General features: G+C 41.8%; 1 protein-coding gene across 9 annotated transcripts in view; it reads left to right on the forward strand.

Moving 5' to 3' along the window:
• dab2ipb (DAB2 interacting protein b) overlaps positions 1–17,362 on the forward strand; it is a 138,058-nt gene extending 120,696 nt beyond the window's left edge. For 8 of the 9 annotated variants that reach the window (XM_040157493.1, XM_040157496.1, XM_040157494.1 and 5 more), the window contains 9 exons: positions 1,418–1,562; positions 2,056–2,292; positions 2,433–2,634; positions 3,444–3,631; positions 6,253–7,144; positions 9,155–9,292; positions 14,137–14,339; positions 14,448–14,535; positions 16,348–16,515. In XM_040157493.1, coding sequence (XP_040013427.1) covers positions 1,418–1,562; positions 2,056–2,292; positions 2,433–2,634; positions 3,444–3,631; positions 6,253–7,144; positions 9,155–9,292; positions 14,137–14,339; positions 14,448–14,535; positions 16,348–16,515 — 2,261 coding nt within the window. Of the gene's footprint in view, positions 1–1,417; positions 1,563–2,055; positions 2,293–2,432; positions 2,635–3,443; positions 3,632–6,252; positions 7,145–9,154; positions 9,293–14,136; positions 14,340–14,447; positions 14,536–16,347 lie in introns of all 9 variants that reach the window. The other variant, XM_040157492.1, reaches the window with a different exon arrangement.
• The last annotated feature ends 193 nt before the right edge of the window (positions 17,363–17,555 follow it).

Consider the following 17,555-nt stretch of genomic DNA (forward strand, 5'->3'; position numbering starts at 1 on the left):
CTTACTATGGAAAATGTGTAGTTACCTGTGGCACCAGCACATTAAATGTAGTGGGTAGTGGTCCTCCCCTTCCAAGAATCATTTTTGACAGGCAGACAAGTGCAGCGATTCTTCTGTCGGAGGCTGATTTTGAGAGAGACAGTTCACACTGTGACACGTGGATGACTAACCCGCCTCACCTGGAATTGAACTTCATGGCTAAATTGGATAAAGCGAAGGTGGAGTCATTTAGGTATTTTCTTGTGTTTGAACGCCAACGTTCAGGAGGAGCAGTTTACATGAGACAAGCGCAAGAAAATATTGACATAGAAAAACAAATAGTTGAAATACATTTTTATCTGGCTGTGACAGACCGAGGATCAGCTTTGTAGAAAATAATTATGAGGTGATTGTTTGACCCCATACTCCCATTCCTACAATGTTAGTCCAAGGTTAGATCAAGTGTGTTTGTCTTCAGTCCTAACAATAAGCACTCTGTATGCACTGTATGCTGTTGTCCCTGCCTGATTCAGAAATGTACACAGCGGTAGTTTAATCTCCAAACAGCACACATCCTTCCTGGCACTCACCACCTGTATGCTGCCAATATTAATGCCCTGTGTGTGTTTATGTCATTCTGTGAGTGTGTGTGTGTGCGCGCGCGTGCGTGTGTGTTTCTCTTTGTCGCTGTCTTTGCAACTGGAAATGCTGCCTGTTTCCTGGTCCCTCACAGGAAATACTGAGGGCTGGTGAATTATGCATCACTGTTGTTGGTGGAGTTTCTGTTGTTTGACGTCTGGCTAAACTATTGGAATCACTGAAAGCGCGACTGGGACAATACAAGTACAGCCAAGCTTCTCTTAAGACCACTAGGGACAGAGGACACTCCTGTTCCCCCATTTTAATTATACTGATTAGAGTAGAATAATAATCTCAGACTGCTGCCAAATTAAAGATGGGCTCCCTTTACAGGCTGTTGACTCACTGAGATGGCAGCAGGAAAAGGTCTGTCTCTTATCTGAATGGAGGTAACAAAAAGGACATATTAGGTGTCTGCCACCATTTTTGTGAGTGTAACTTTGTTTGGCTTACAAGGATCTTCTGGATCTCCCTGGTCAAACTACAGAAGGAACTGTCTTGAAAAATAATTTCTTTTTTTTTTTTTAGTTAATAGTTTTGCCTAACTACAGTCTCAATGACAATATCAAACTCTGCTCCCTTTTGACATGATATTGTTCCCCTGTCCCAGCTCAGCTGAGCAGGACTTTGCGACCACTTCTAATCAGGAACACGAACAAAAAAAAGAACTATCACAGTTCCCTTTTCCGTTCTGGTTTTGTCTCACACACTAGGAAACTGATCTACAAAAACCCACATGTTCCTTAATGTCTTACTTCTTCTTCTGTTTTTCTTTTTTTTTGTTTGTTTGTTTTTTCAGGTGAGTTCATCAAAGCTCTGTATGAGTCAGATGAGAACTGTGAAGTGGATCCGTCCAAATGTTCGTCAGGTGACCTGCCAGAACACCAGAGTAACCTGAAGATGTGCTGTGAGCTGGCCTTCTGCAAAATCATCAACTCATACTGGTGAATACTGGAATGCAATGTTTTTTTTTTAACTTTCTGTATAAAACTGCTCACAGAACCTATGGGTTCATTAACAGTTACTGTACTCTTCAAGGCCAGGAGTGTAGCTCTTAACAGTACTAATTAAAACCAAATTGCTAGGAGCTCTGCAGGTGGTAGACAAGGTACATCAGTGAAAAAAGATAATACTGAAAATATTTTTATATGCTGCTGGGAAGTACTGAAGAAAATTTGGCTCCACGGGTTTTTGTTTATATTTTTCATACTTTAGCCAATATGACCATGAAGCGGGTAGAAAATTGAACTCAATGTGGTATTAAAAATGTTTAAAAAGTCTTAAATTTAACTTGATGAACCCTGCAGAAAACATGTTAAAGTTAAAGAATCTTTTTTGTGTCATTTTTCTCCTCTATGCCACACACTTTCAATCAAGGACAATTTTTGTTTTTTTCTCTCAAAAATAAACTTTTTTCCTGTCGTTTACTTTCCACAGTGTTTTTCCACGAGAACTGAAAGAGGTCTTTGCGTCATGGCGGCAGGAATGCAGCAACCGTGGCCGACCAGACATCAGTGAGCGTCTGATCAGCGCGTCTTTGTTCCTGCGGTTTCTCTGTCCAGCGATCATGTCCCCCTCGCTTTTCAATTTGATGCAGGAGTATCCCGATGACCGCACGGCACGTACGCTCACGCTCATCGCTAAAGTCACCCAAAACCTGGCCAACTTCACCAAGTGAGTTCGTGTTTTTAGCTGGATGTTTGATTCCAGGGACACGTAAACATACCTAGTTTTTTAGTAAAGAATCTTGGAATTTTATAAAATAACATTTCTGCATTACTCGTTGTCCCTGTTTCCCTTCCCTGTGCCATCAGATTTGGTATCAAGGAAGAGTACATGTCCTTCATGAACCAGTTCCTGGAGCACGAGTGGACCAATATGCAGCGCTTCTTGCTCGAAATCTCCAACCCAGAGACAATCTCCAACACGGCAGGCTTTGAGGGGTATATCGACCTCGGCAGGGAACTCTCCACACTGCACTCCCTCCTCTCTGAGGTGGTGTCTCAGATGGACCAGGTACTGGAGATGGAATACTTCATCAGCTGTATTATATTTATGCGCCACTTGGCTTCACATCCTCTATTACAAAAATAGTTTCTTACACATGTAGTGTTTCATTTGGACACATTGACATTGTATATACAGTATATAGCTATTTTGGACTAATTATACTGAAGATTGTAATGCATTAATGTCCATCAAAAATATATAAAGATACTTTAGATACATAGATATTCTGTAGATTTCATAACCGATAGGCTCCAGCTGGTAACAAAAGGTCCAAAGATCGTCTATGGATGATTAGGTTGAACTGAATGAACTGCATTTGAATCATGCTTAGACTGCATTAGTCTTTGTTTATCATACATTAAATCAATAATTTATTATTTCAATACATAAACAGTGCACAGGAGGAGAACACTGAATCCTCAGAGGCTGGGTGAGGCATACTAATGGATTTAGAAGGACATTTACATAGCTTCAGTAGCAGATGGGAAACTGGTAATAATTAGATAAAGGGCAGATTCTTTTTTTTTTCTTTTTCGGTAGAGCATCTACCCTATCTTTAAATAATTCAGAAATTACAGTGACTCTGGTTGATACTCCAGTCCTGCAGACCAGCCAGCCTATTTCATTATTTAGTGTGTTTTCTGAATAAGAGAGTTGATTGCACGGCATAGGGAAAATAACTTGGTGTAAAAAAATATGCAAATATGAAATTCAATCAAATAACACTTGAATGAAATCCTGTTAATGCCGCGACAGAACCGGTCCATGGTAATATTTAATTTGGCTTAAACTTAATTGTGCCTCCGTCTTCACAGAGTGCAGCCTCTAAGCTGGGTCCTCTGCCCAGGATCCTGCGGGAGGTGAACACGGCTCTGTCCAACCCGTCGAGTGTCCAGATGACACCCGGACAGTCCTCAGAGCATATGGGCTCGCCTCCTGCCGAGGCAGGCTGCAGCATCTCCACTGGCCTGCAGAAGATGGTCATAGACAATGACCTTTCAGGGTAAGAAACATTTAAGATCTCAGATAGTACACACAGGCAGAGTTTATTCATTTATGCAAATGATGCTGTTTTGTATGTAATTTTTGAATCACGAATGTAGAATTTGAAGACAATTTGATGCGTCACGTGACATACGGGGGGTTTCAGACCCCCTAATTAACATCAAGGACCCCATGCAAACTTCAGATTCAGATTTTCTGGGGGGTCGCAAAGATTAAACTTATTATTTTCTATTCATCTTTGTTGGACAGTTTATTTGCCTGTGGAAATGTTAAAATGAGCACCAAAGAAAAAATGACTGACAGTGAAAAGGCAGCTCATGTATATTGGTGCTGCAGCGGCTGACATTGATGTTGACTATTATAGTTGTGCACACCGTATTTATGAGGTAATTAATACATTTAAACTCTACAGTTCTTCTCCTCCTAAAGAGCCTAATTTCAGCCTTTACAGTCCATGTGCAGAATATCACCCCTTTATCTATGTTATTTAAAAAAAAATTGGGCGTGAAGATTTGATATTCGGCCATGATTCTCCGAATGATATAGACTTGGAAGTCTTGGAACAGCTAAAATCCCAGTGCCTATTTGAAACATAGAGGGGACTTTTGCCTCTGGTGTCTGCACACATACCTTTGTTTATGTACAGTATTTTTGTCATTTACTTATTCCCAGGCCATTGTGCTGCCCTACGGTGCCTCTGTGCTCCCAGCTTTTGCCTTTGCTGCGTAAGCCAGCAGCCAGCTCTTGTTATATTTGATTACTTGTCGGGTGTGAAAGTGATTTAGTGGTAGCCAAGTCGCAGAACATGTTGGTTTGAGGAAACAGATTTCAACACAAAAAAACTGCACAGGACCCCCCCCAAACTGTAAAGCAAACACTGATTACTGTACACCTGTTGTTGTTCTTCAAAGTCGGCTAGTGTGTTTTCTCACCTCACTGGTTCTGCTGAGTGTTAATGTTTGTCAGGTGAGGCCATGACACATGACACAGTCAGCATGTCATCCCTGCTTGTTTACATCAGCCAGATGACACCTCGTTTACTGTCCTGCGGATGAATACACGCTCAGACAGCACCGTATCTTGCTTATCTCCTGTCCTCTGGCATAACAGTAACAAGGTAAAACCTAGACAGATTAACATAAAGGCACAGGGATCAGAGGGAGGACATAGATATGAATACTAGCCAACAGGAAGACAACATAATAGGAGAAACAGGAAGAGAGTAAGACAGCTGGCATCATTATGCTCATCAATACAACTAATTAGGTGATGTCCCTGTATGACCTGATGTCGGAGCCTACCCTCTTTACTTTATCACAATAACTGTTAGCTAAAATATTGACTTGTGTGTGTGTGTGTGTGTGTGTGTGTGTGTGTGTGTGTGTGTGTGTGTGTGTGTGTGTGTGTGTGTGTGTGTGTGTGTGGTGTATCCTCATCAGCAAGCTGTAAGACTGAAACAGCATTCGAAATGAGCTCACCATTCTCACCTAATTGCTTCTCATCCGCTAACCGGTGACATGAAATGTAGGAGAAAGAAAAGGAGAAAGTGCCGAGGTTGAGAAATGGGAAGAAATTGAGCAGAATGAAGAGGAGAAAGAAGTTAAAGGAGGGTAGGATAATGGAACAGAGGGAGAAGGACACAGAAAGAGGGAGGAGATGAGCGTGATGTGAATGATAGAGATCACTGGAAGATAAATCACGTCTATCAAGGCAATAGTTTTCTTGCTATAAAGCCTCCATCTGCTGGCTGAAGGGAAAAAGAAAGGGAAGGTGAGGGGACGAGGGGCGAAGCCAATGGAATGCAGAGGCTGCACATCCTCAGAAATGAATTTATAGTGCAGTATTTGGTAGTTTCAGATTACCAAATACTACTGATTGTTTTTAGAGTGAGATTGAGTAACTTTTGACAGAGACAATGACAAGTTAAATTCATAAGCAGTAAAACAGTTCAAAAGGTTTTGCTGCTACAATTTATTTGGTCTGTCATGACCAATAGTTAATGTTAGCTAATGTTATAAAACTTGAGGTACATTTTGCTGTTTAGGGCTAAGGCACTTTCTTCAGTGCCTTTGCTGATTCAGTTTGCTGATTTTATGACTCCACTTGTGCTACTTGTGCTGTTACATTAGCTCAGCATTTGAGCTAAATGCTAAGCAACTCTAGTTTTGTTAGATTAGCATTTAGCAGTGGCTGCTGTCTTTCTTTAAATTTCTTCCACTTCAGATTTGTTTCTAGGATGAAAACTCTAATATGCCACTTATTGGTAATTTTATTCATTTTATTTATTTGTTAATTCTGATCTTATGCCATATTTTGTCTCAAATGCTGTTACACATTGTTATTGCTGCCTATCTTAGCCAGGACAATCTTTAAAAAGATATTTTTAATCTCAGTGAGGCCTTCTTGGTTAAATAAAGGTAAAATTAAAAAAAAAAGAAAGATTTGAATATGCTGTGTTGCAATGCTTGTTTCAGTACAGTGAAAAATGCAGAGTTATGTATATATATATTTGTGAGTGCACTGCTCAAGGGTTCCAATTAATTTGTGATCGATGAGTGATTGGATGAGAGTTTAACATGGATACCCACTTAACTTTATTTTTCGGTCTGTCTCTTTCAGATTGGTTGACTTCACCAGGTTACCCTCCCCCACCCCAGAAAACAAGGATTTATTCTTCGTGACAAGGAGCTCAGGGATCCAGCCTTCCCCAGCACGCAGCTCAAGCTACTCTGAGACCAATGAGCCCGACCTGGGCATGTCCAATGGCAGCAAGAGTCTTTCCATGGTGGACCTCCAGGACCCACGCAGTCTGGAAAGCGGCCCAGGTCCCAGTACGTCAGACGCCTTAGGTGATGGCCCAGCCCCTGGTGCTGGCTGGTCAGCCAGAGTACCACAGGGCAACATCCTTGGAGGTCCCACCCTGAGGAGACCAGGCCAGACCCCTACCACCCCGGGCACAGAAAGTACCCCAGGTCGACCCGCCCAACTACTAGCCCCCCTCTCCTTCCAGAATCCAGTCTACCAGATGGCGGCCTGCCTGCCCGTGTCCCCGCGCGGATTGACCGACTCGGGCTCCGAGTGCCACAGTTCTGTCAGTTCCCATAGCAACAACGAGGACGGACCAGCGGGAGGGAAACACACCTTCTTGAACCACGGTGGCGGAGGAGGAGGGGGCGGAGGTGGGGGGAGCAGCGGGGATGAGTACACCAGGCGTTCGGGGGAGTTCAACCGCCGGCAGCTGTCCCTCACAGAAACACAGCACCAGCCCACCGTCCCCAGACAGAACAGTGCCGGCCCACAGCGAAGGATAGACCAACCTCCACCTCAGAGCATTACCCGGGGCCGCACGCCCCCCAATCTCCTCAACAGTGGGCCCTACCCCCGGCCCTCCTCTGGCAGCATGATGACATCTTCCCCCGACTGGCCTGGCAGCGGGGCTCGGTTACGACAGCAGTCCTCGTCCTCCAAAGGTGACAGCCCTGAGACCAAGCAGAGGGCTCAGCACAAACAGGTGAGGGCCTCGCACTGATCCTCGACTGTAGCTTACACATCTTGAACTTATTGAGGCGGGTATTCATTAGGGTATTATTCAAGACAGCCAGCTATAGCTGTCTCACACTGTGTAACCACCTAAAATTACATTGTTAGAAGTAGTTGCTATTACAAAAACGCACATTTGTCTCATAGCATGTTAAGAAAGGCTGTGTGGGTGGACTAAGCTCACCCACTCTGCACATTGTGCCCTAATGAACTATAGTCATTGTGCATGTAATAACAGTAATTTGCATACAGTCCTTCACCACTGTTTCACTGGTAATGTTTAATGGGCTGGGAGTGAGAGCGGTGGAGGAACATATCTTCTTAACAAGCGTTATATGAAGCTCTCGTGCACACAACGCAACTAAAAACAGACCTCATGGATACAAACAGATGCAGCATGCTACTGGGTCAGTGTATTTTGACAGTATGTGTGCCAGTGTGTGTGGTCACAGTGGGAGGTTTCTGTTAAAAATCGGCATTCTCTACACTGCCATTGCTGGTAAGTCTCTATGTTCATTATTGGCATGTCAGGACTCTAGGTTGTAATTAAAAACACTGGTCAATGGTTGCCCTTGGTGACTGGCTGAAGGGGAGGGCATCAGCATATTAACCATTATGCCTTGCTTTCCTCCCTGTGGAATTGTCTGCAGGAGAGCACAACACCCCGATTTAATTTGTATGTTAAGGGAAGTCTGCATTACGTCCGGGACTTTAAAGCCACTATGTGTAGATGTTGTATATGATTGCAGTATCTTTTAAATTATTCTTTTTTTAGCCAATCTAGCGGCGTGGCCCTAGGGATGGCGATGTCCATCAGTCGGTAGGTCCACCTCTTTGGTCGAGACTGAAATATCTCAACAACTATTGGATGAATTGCCACACATTCACAGTGCACAGAGGATGAATCCTAACATCTTTTGTGATCGAGTGATTTTGTGATTTTGAGTGAAGGGGACTATTAGATGGATTCCAAATCCTTGGTTTACGACCAAATAGTGTGGCTGTTAGTGCGGCTGTCGTCTTTTAGTCTTGTTGGTAGAAAGATTAGACGACAGCCGCACTGAAAATTGGTGCAGCCTATCTCTTACTTTCAGCCCAGTTCCCTCAGTGACCCGGAGTCAAATCTGAAAGGTGTCTTGTTTTTTTTTTTTATACTAGTAGCGAGGGGGCACGCCAAAGTCAGAAACTGTTATATTCCACATAGTGGCTTTAAATTGAGTTTCCTTCCCAGTGTACTTTAGTAGGTTAGGGGTGACACAGACAGAAGATTAAATTATTTATTTTCCATTAAAATAGCTGGATCTCGATTATAAATCAATGTGGGTTTATATCTTAATTCAATCTGTCTGGATCAAAACTACATTTTTCCAGCAGGTTGTCAATTAATTGACACTAGTTACTAACGAGAGTAGTAAAGCCGACAACCTAGTAAAGTTTCATCATATTTTATGTGAAGGCTGACGCGAAGTTTACATATTTTTCTCATATTTATTCTATTTTTTCCATGTGCAGTTATTAACATTCAGATATTTCAGCCTTTTCAAAAGCCTTAGATGCACATCAGTGTGTTGGACTGTAAAGCATCCTGTGTTTCCACTCATGTACTGTAACAGACCACGGCCACCATTAGCCATCAGAAACGTGGCCGATAGAAACCCACACACCTTAGCTGGTAGTCTCTGCCTCCAGGCTGGATTCACAGATTTTGCCTTCCTTACTACTCTAATGGCAATGTAGGTGTACACACTCAAGCATGTGTAAATCAGTGCTTCAAAGTGTGTGCTGCAGTGTATGCGTGAGCTTGAAGACAGGAGTGTGTATCCATTCCACCTGCTGCTTTCAATCCAGATGAGTTGGTGCATTTCAAGCTTATTTCTGTTGTTTCTGTGCTGTTGTTGCAACCTGCCCTCCTTCCCCTCTCCCAGTCACTTGCACTCAGCTCATGTATGTGTGTGTGTGTGTGTTGTGTTGGTTTCACTAGGCCCCCTCCCCAGTGAACCCCAGTGCGCTGGACCGCACAGCAGCCTGGCTATTGAATATGAATGTGCAGTATTTAGACCATGAGGGGATGGAGCCCGAGTCACTGAGAAACAGAGAGGATCTGACTCAGGTGGAGAAGGTAACCTGCCTCCTCATCCAACTTTTGACCTTTACCAACAACCTACTTTCACAAACCACCTCAACCTTCAGCCCTGATACTTCAACTGAACTTTCCTTCCTTTCTTTATCTCTCTTTAGTTCCCTCATATACCTCTTTCCTTAAAACATACTTAATTATCTGCTGTATCTGTTCCCACATTGCCCTTGCCTTTCCTCTAAGCCTGAGGTCCCTCAGACGTACCCATATTGTCACCTTAAGCTATAATATGTGCATTTGTAACATAACATTGAGATAAATAGGATATATAGGGCTCTGCGTGAGACCCCATAATACCTTAATCTCCAATTTTCCTGAAATTGCCTCTGCAGTGATGTGCAGGCTGTTTATCGGCGATGTTGTTTTGCTATTTTCGCAACCGGCAGCTAACTGTGGCTATCAGCTGTAGGACAGTCATAGCAACAGCAATAATTTGCAGAAAGCAGTTATAACAGGCAGGCAAGGTTGAATATCACCGCTAGGACTGCAACAAATTGATTAAACTGCTGATTATTTTCTTGATTAATCATTTGCACTGTGAAATTTCAGAATATTGTGAAAAATGCCTGTCACAATTTCCCACAGCCCCAGGAGGTTTATACGAATGTCTTGTTTTATTCGACCAACAGGCCAAAATCCAGAAATATACAGGTTAGTTTAATATATGACCTGATGAAAATCTGATGTGAAACGAGTCAAATATATCTCATACAGAAATGAAGAATAACTTGTAGAGATTCAGCGTGCAGTGAGACTTGGACTGTTACAGTGTTGGATCTTGTAGCCTTAACCTTTGTCCTTCATTAAAAAAAATATCTGCCTTTACCTTGAAAAACTCCACACACCCTCACAACCCCCCCCCCCTCTTTCTTACCATCTTTGGAATGAACTTAAGAACCCACAGCAGGTGTGTGTATGTGTGTGTGTATGCACATGCAGTACATCCACACAGACATGTTAAGCTTGTGTGCGCTTGCATCTATGTGAGAAATAGAGGCGTAAAGAGTCTTTTTGCCGCTTCCTCTGCCTACGTTCCCTGCCTCTCTTCTCAGCAACCTTTACAGATACTCACCCTCAGCTTCGCTTCCATGCTTTGATTGGCTGCCATATGCTCAACCTTTTTTTTTTCTTTTTCTTTTTTTTTTTTTTCCCCCCATCCATAACGAACACAAACCTGTCATCCTAACATAGCTCGTACTTCATGGAAGCCAGCAGCCCAGGCAGGGAGAGCAACCAAAGAAGGCAAAAACTTCAGTCTTAACAAAGAAGTCACAGCCAACTTAAAATAGCAGAGCAGCAACAAGAGAAGAATCGGAAAACAGTACATGTTCCACAGCAGCTTAGACACAGGCTGCAGCTAATGGTCCGTACAGTCTTACCAATACAGCCCCTACAGTAGTCATTTTAAACTTACTGTATATACTGTATATATCCAGTGATCTGTAACAAATTAAGCTATGCATCTGTCTTGTTAGGAGAAGTAGACATCAGGACTTAAAGTAGAAATTCCAATAAAACTGATAATTTGCTGATTTAGATGAACGTAAGTAAGTACAATAATTAGACACTGTCAGCATTTTTTTATTTAAAAGCTAATGCTTGAAATTTAAATTTCCTCTTGAATACCTCTCGGTTTATATGAAATATATATGAAACACAAGCAGGTTGAAATTTTGTGCTTTGAATTTTTTATTTTAACCTCTAGTTCTGCACGAAGCAGAGGATGATTGTTAATCTGATTAGATAAGATGTGAACAACAAAAAAGTTCCAGTTGCCTACATTTGCATGTACACCATAAAAAAAAAATGCTACTATAGATATTTGGTGTGGAATTATTAATTAAATACATTAGCTGTATTAAAGTTAATATGATTAATAAAATGACTAACTTCCTGATTACATTGATCATCCATGAAATAATCATATTATGTCAATATATTTGCACAAATTTAATGACATTCCCGACTTTATCATTTAATTTTGGTCCTAATAACCAAAGGATTTACTCTGTCGTCTTATGCTTTTGATTTACAAGTCTTCAGGTTATTCTTTTCCATCCCCAAATACCATTAACTTCAGATCTTGTAGACCATTTCCTAGTTATTTGTTTCATGGCTGATTATCCTATATACTGTAGATGTCTGTTTCTAAAGTTAGTTCGGGTGGGGCTATACGTAAAATAATACATTTTGGTCAAATATCTTGTTTAATTTGAAATATTTTTTTTATTGGGCAGAAAATAACTTTTTATTCTTGAGGTGAAAAAGAATCTTGTATAATTTCCATGAAAACTCCCTCCAATATTTGGAGGTTGTTGTTGTTTTATTGATTTTTCATACATTTTCCCAATCTTATTCTTTCAGAGTGTTTCTTCGTCTGAGTTCCATTTTGACCTAATAGTTTCCTGTGAAATATGTGAGTTAGATGTTGGTACGGTTGGAAAATATAGCCTTCCTGTAACATCGTCAGTTGTAAAATCAGGGACAGCAGGTGCAGAGGTGCATCTGTTCAAACCGCCATTGTTTTCCATCTCGCTTTTGTCCGATTCTATGTTATCAATATTCAGGTGTGTTAATAATACTCTTTACTTAATGGAATTTAAAATGCGCATCTGCAAAAAAAAATACACTCAACATTCAAAAACAGTCAAAATAGCTGGTTGAACATGTTAATGATAAGATTTGCTCTCAGGTTTCAAGGTGTTTTGCTGTCTTATGTCACACGAGTTTAAATTCAGCTCTGAGCCTTCTAATGATTATAAACAATGTATTTATTGTATTTTTCAAAAAACGGATGAGCTTCTACAGTAATTTGATTTGCTCTCAGCTGGCGTCCCATGTTTCAGGTACATGGGCACCGTGGAGACTCGATGAATTGTGCGTTTGAGGGAGACCGGTGCAGGGACTGAGGGGCAGCACAAAGACAGTTACAGATGCAGTAGATGTCATTCATTTTAAGAGGATCGAGTGACAAGAGCAGTGGGATACTAGAAATTAAGAAATGACTGGAGGAAAAGGTAGAGCAGACATTAAGATAAATCTATTAGAGGTCACTATTCGTCCTGGGAAAAAAGGGGGGTGATGGGAAAAATGTCCCAGTAGTAGGCAGGAGCGTGATGTAGCAAAATGAGTAAAAGGTGACAAGGAATGATAAATGATCCCAGCAGCATCCTCACTGTGTGTGGAGTGCTGGGTGCTCTGATAGTTTGTCTTTCACATTGTTCTCCATTCACCTATTGCTGAATAATGAGCTGGTGCATGCTCAGATATAATACGCAGAATTTTCCTTTTGGTTTTTTTTTTAGTTTTAGTTTAGGCTATTTGGTCTAGAAATGTTGTAATATATGAACACCATTGATTGAAATATTGATGCTTACATATTTATTTGTTTGTGTTGTACTTTCAGCTATTATAAAGGAGACTTTTGATCAAATTGATATATGCAATGCCAAGAAACATCTATTAGGGGATGAAGCCTTATGACTTTGGTGATGCCCTGACCTTTCCTCTAGTACCACCATGAGGTTGACATTTGTTGTTTTTGAGTGAACGTCTTGACAGCTATATTGGATGGATTGACATGAAAATAGGTACAGAAATTCATTTCCCCCTCAGGAATCATTGGAATAATTTTGATGATTCCTTAAATTTTTATCTAGCGCCATCATCAAGTCAGTACATGTAAAGCTAGAATGGCACTCAGTAGTTCGCACCAAAATTGAATGGGTCCTTCCTTGGCTCACGCCCCATCCCTCCACCAAGTGCAAATCGGTTTAGTACTTTTTGCGTAATCCGGCGAACAAATAAACAAACAACCAAACAGACACGGGTGAAAACATAACCTCCATGGCAGAGGTAACTAGTGACATTCCCATCAGCCTCAGCTATAGTTTGCTTTTAGTGCTAATTAGCAAATGTTGTATGCTAACACTAAACTATAACTGTGAACATGGTCAACTTTACCTGCTACATCAGCATGTTAGCATTGTTATTGTTAGCCTGCTGATGTTAACATTTAGCTAACTACCACCTCTGAGAGCAGCTAGCGTGGCCGTAGACACTTGGTCCAGTGTTAGCGTCTGTAGTATGACTCTCACTGGTCTCCCAGTGACACACCATACTATCCTCTTACAAGAAATGTGTTTTGTTTTTGTTTTGTTTTTTTAATCCAAAAGAGATTTGATTCCTTCATTCGTTTCCCCCCTCACTTGAGAAAAACTCCATCAAAAGCCTCTCTATGGTCCAGTGAGAGGTCAGGGAGAGATTTCAGAGCTTATTTCACAGACTAGACTTCCTATTTCACTGGTTCCATCCCTCCCTTCTCGCCTCCTTCGTGTCTTTAATTCATTCTAAACTTCCTTTCCTTTCTTTTTATGGTTTTTGCCAGTTTATTTAACCTCTCGACAGAGTTTTACACTGTTTGTTTTTTCAATCTTTTACAGTGAAAGCTTTACTAGTATTAATAAAAGCTTCTCAATGTCAGCGGGATGTAATGTTAGATTGGAAAGAAAAACAATCATATGATTAAAAGGCAAAAAGATATGTGAGGAAAGTTTTGTAGTGCAGCTATTATGAGAACTACTGGTAAATGAACCGTGATATTCCCTGAGAGGGGCAGTCTCTCTCTTCTAGGCAGAAATTATCAGGAACAACAGGACATAATCGCTGATTGAGAGATTTCTTTTTTGTTCTTGTCAGCTCTGGTAATGAAGAAGGGCAGCCGGCTGATAGGGTTGACGACGACGACGACGATGATGATGATTATCGTGATGATAATGACAACAGCGATGATAATGTTCTCTTCGTCTCGCTGCTTTTTTATTCAGTACCAGCAGGAGATCGCAGTGCTGCAGGAGAAGCTGCGGGCGTCGGTGCAGAAGCTGGAAGAGTACGAGGCCCGTCTGAAGGGTCAGGACGAACAAGCCCAGAAGGTGCTGATGGAGTACCAGGCCAGACTGGAGGAGTCGGAGGAGCGCCTGCGCAGACAGCAGGACGACAAGGACCTCCAGATGAAGGGCATCATCAGCAGGTAGGGAAGCAGAAGCTGTTTGGTTGAAATGCAGCTGTGTGCATCTGTTCACTGAGACTTGATTTAAATTTGTCCTGTAACACTGACTGCGCTTGAATACATTTCCAGGTTAATGTCAGTGGAAGAGGAGCTAAAGAAGGACCATTCAGACATGCAGGCAGTTGTAGACTCGAAACAGAAGATCATCGATGCACAGGTCAGTTTGCCCTTTTTACAATACATTGACTGATGCAACAATGCTAGCGCCAATTGTGCAGGTTGCATTTGGTTTTGTTGATACTTTCTGCCTTGGTGTTTTAAATTCGTACGTGCTGTTACTTGTGTATTCTGCTTGAGGAAACAAAGGGTCACTGAAATACAAAGAGATGTTTAATTCATAGCTGCCTCAGCTCCGGCATTGACAAGCTTGAATGGTTAAGCAGAATTTCTCAGCTTCCTCCCACTCTCCTTATAAAACATATATTTACAAATTTCCTACCTAGTTTTCTATCAAAATGTAGCTCTTCTATAATCCATGCCGGTTCCTATCCATATAAAACTGTGTTTAAAATCCCTATTAGAAAAAAAAGTGTCGCCTTAGAGGGCTTCGATGCAAGGAACTCTGAATGTTGATTGTTGGGAAGGTAATTGTAAATTGCGCAGAGAATGATAGTGTGGGCATAACTGTCGCCATCACGGATTAAACGCTGCTGAAATCTCTTTTTACAGTTGTCTCTGGATACCATTACTTCTGGAAAAACTGTTCATTATATGCATGCAAACATGCAGAGACACAACTAAGCGCGAATGTGCAATTTTGGAAATGAATTTCAAATTGATTTTACAACAGAACTGGAAAAATGATACAACTATGCTGCAACATGACGTTCATAAAAAAGCCCAGACACAAACATGCTGATTAATGTCCTTCACGCCTAAAGTAATGAGACTTTGCATCTAAAAACAAACACGTTAAGGCAATAAGTTGTCTCCCTCAGTAAGCAGGCAGAGAGAATGAAAACAAAAAGCTCATTATAAAAAGGCAAGGAGGGAAGCTTGCCTCTGTGGTTCAGCCCGGCCTCCGTCACGCAGTCGACACAACATGCAAGAACCTGTACGAAACAGATTTGCAAGTGGCACGTAATTTGTTGCATTGATACAATTCTACATGTTACAGTCTCCTGTAACGCTGTTGTTTGATTCTAGAAATTATAACGCCTTAATCTGAATGAATTTGGAGTGTGGATGTTGCGGCAATCAACAAAAATCAAAGCACATGCCTGAAGTGAGACATAATGCAAAATTAATATTCTGTATCCCCCTATCACTGTGATGCTCATCATGGTATGACAACTTACATTTATTTTTTTCTTGTTTAGTTTTTAGATTTTAGAGGCATATTTTGGCATGGCAACTACAGCCCAGTAGCTGCTATGAAACTTATTGTTTCAACAGCCTCAGGGTCTTATTGCACGTTGCATCGTTGGCAGACGCGTTAATATTTTCCAAAAAAAATTTTTTTTTTTTTTTGGGCTCCCCTCATACCACAACAGACACTGTTAAATTTGTGCTGGTCTCATCTGCTGATTTCAAACAGTGGGAAACAGTGAAACTTGCCCGCAAACGGAGCAGAGCAGGTAGCCTCCTGTAGCAATTTGAGGGTGTCGATTGTGCTAATGACCCCGTCGCACCAACACACACCTACTCGTGGACATGAGGGGTTCCACAAGTTGAAATGAGCTATTTACAGCAAGTTTGTGCAGTTAAGACGGTTTGGTGAATCCAGTTCGTATTAGCAAGGCTAACAAAAAAAGTAAGAGAGGTTTAGGATGAGAATTCAAAAATGTTCTTGCATCAGGCTCTCGCATAACCTACTGAGGAGGAACAGATCATTGTGGAATGGCCTGAAATTTGAAATTCAGTTTCTTTTTTATTGTTGAGACTCTATACTATGTTTCTCTAACTGTGTGTTTGTGTGTGTGTGTGTGTGTGTGTGTGTGTGTGTGTGTGTGCGTGTGCGCGCGCGCAGGAGAAGCGCATAGCATCGCTGGACGCAGCCAATGCCCGCCTGATGAGCGCCCTGACCCAGCTGAAGGAGCGCTACAGCATGCAGACCCGCAACGGCATCTCCCCCACCAACCCCACCAAACTGCAGATTACTGAGAACGGGGAGTTCAGGAACAGCAGCAACTGCTAGACAGACCGATATCTGCCCCGAGTGAGTGTCGCGTGCCTGCCAGTGTACAGTTATTCATTGAGAGGACGTCTACGTGCATGCATGGATGCATGCCTGTTTGAAAGACTGCGAGGGTGTGCGCGTGTTTTTAAAAAGCAGACAGTACTTTTAGAGGACATTTCCACTTTTTAGACACAGTCTAGGAGTAAGGACATCGCTCTGAGGGGTTAGCCAGAAGAGGGCGGGACTGCAGCATGATAGACAGATCACAGAGGAAACGAGACCACCAGATGGCCTTCATTACGAGGGTGACGGCCAGAGGAGGCGCTGCGGAGCTTGTACATATGAACCTCAAAGCTGTCCATCAGCCAAACACTTTGCCAGTCGATGTGTGCAGTCGCTGGGACAATTCAAACCCTGCCTATGCCTGGGACGAACCACTATATAACCACGGACAGTGACGACCGCGAGACACGGTTGCCCTAGCAACCCTCCTCTCCTTCTCTCTCTCTCTCTCTCTCTCTGCTCCCTCTTGACGACCAAGTGGACGCACTTATAAACACTAACACACATTGAGGATTATCACTTTAGTTTTCTCGAGAGGATTACTTTCTAGTGCTTTATTTTAAAGTTTATAAAGAACCAAATAGGAGCTTAAAAAATAGATATTTTTAGTCTAAAGCAATCTTCTTTATTTCCCTTCTCACTCCTTGGGTGTGTTCCTGAGCGTCCCGCTGACCCCGCATCCCCCCTCCATCCTTACGTCGTGCACTTTGTGAAAAGCTATTGGTACATGAAACGCCTTAACTAAGGAACACACCTCAACTTTATCCCACAGCTCCCCTATTTCTGCAAAAAAAAAAAAAAAGGCACAACTTATACTGTGGATTTGTAAAGGATACAAAAATAAATTGTACACACTTAAATGTATTATGAACAGTAAAGTAAATGAATTCTATGTGATGCTATATTAATGAAATTTAATATAGATGTATGCATATCTTTTTTTTTCTTCTATAGAGTATACACACATAAACCTATATTTGATAATCTCAAATATA

The sequence above is a fragment of the Xiphias gladius genome, chromosome 20, assembly GCF_016859285.1.
Source record: "Xiphias gladius isolate SHS-SW01 ecotype Sanya breed wild chromosome 20, ASM1685928v1, whole genome shotgun sequence".
NCBI lineage: Eukaryota > Metazoa > Chordata > Actinopteri > Istiophoriformes > Xiphiidae > Xiphias > Xiphias gladius.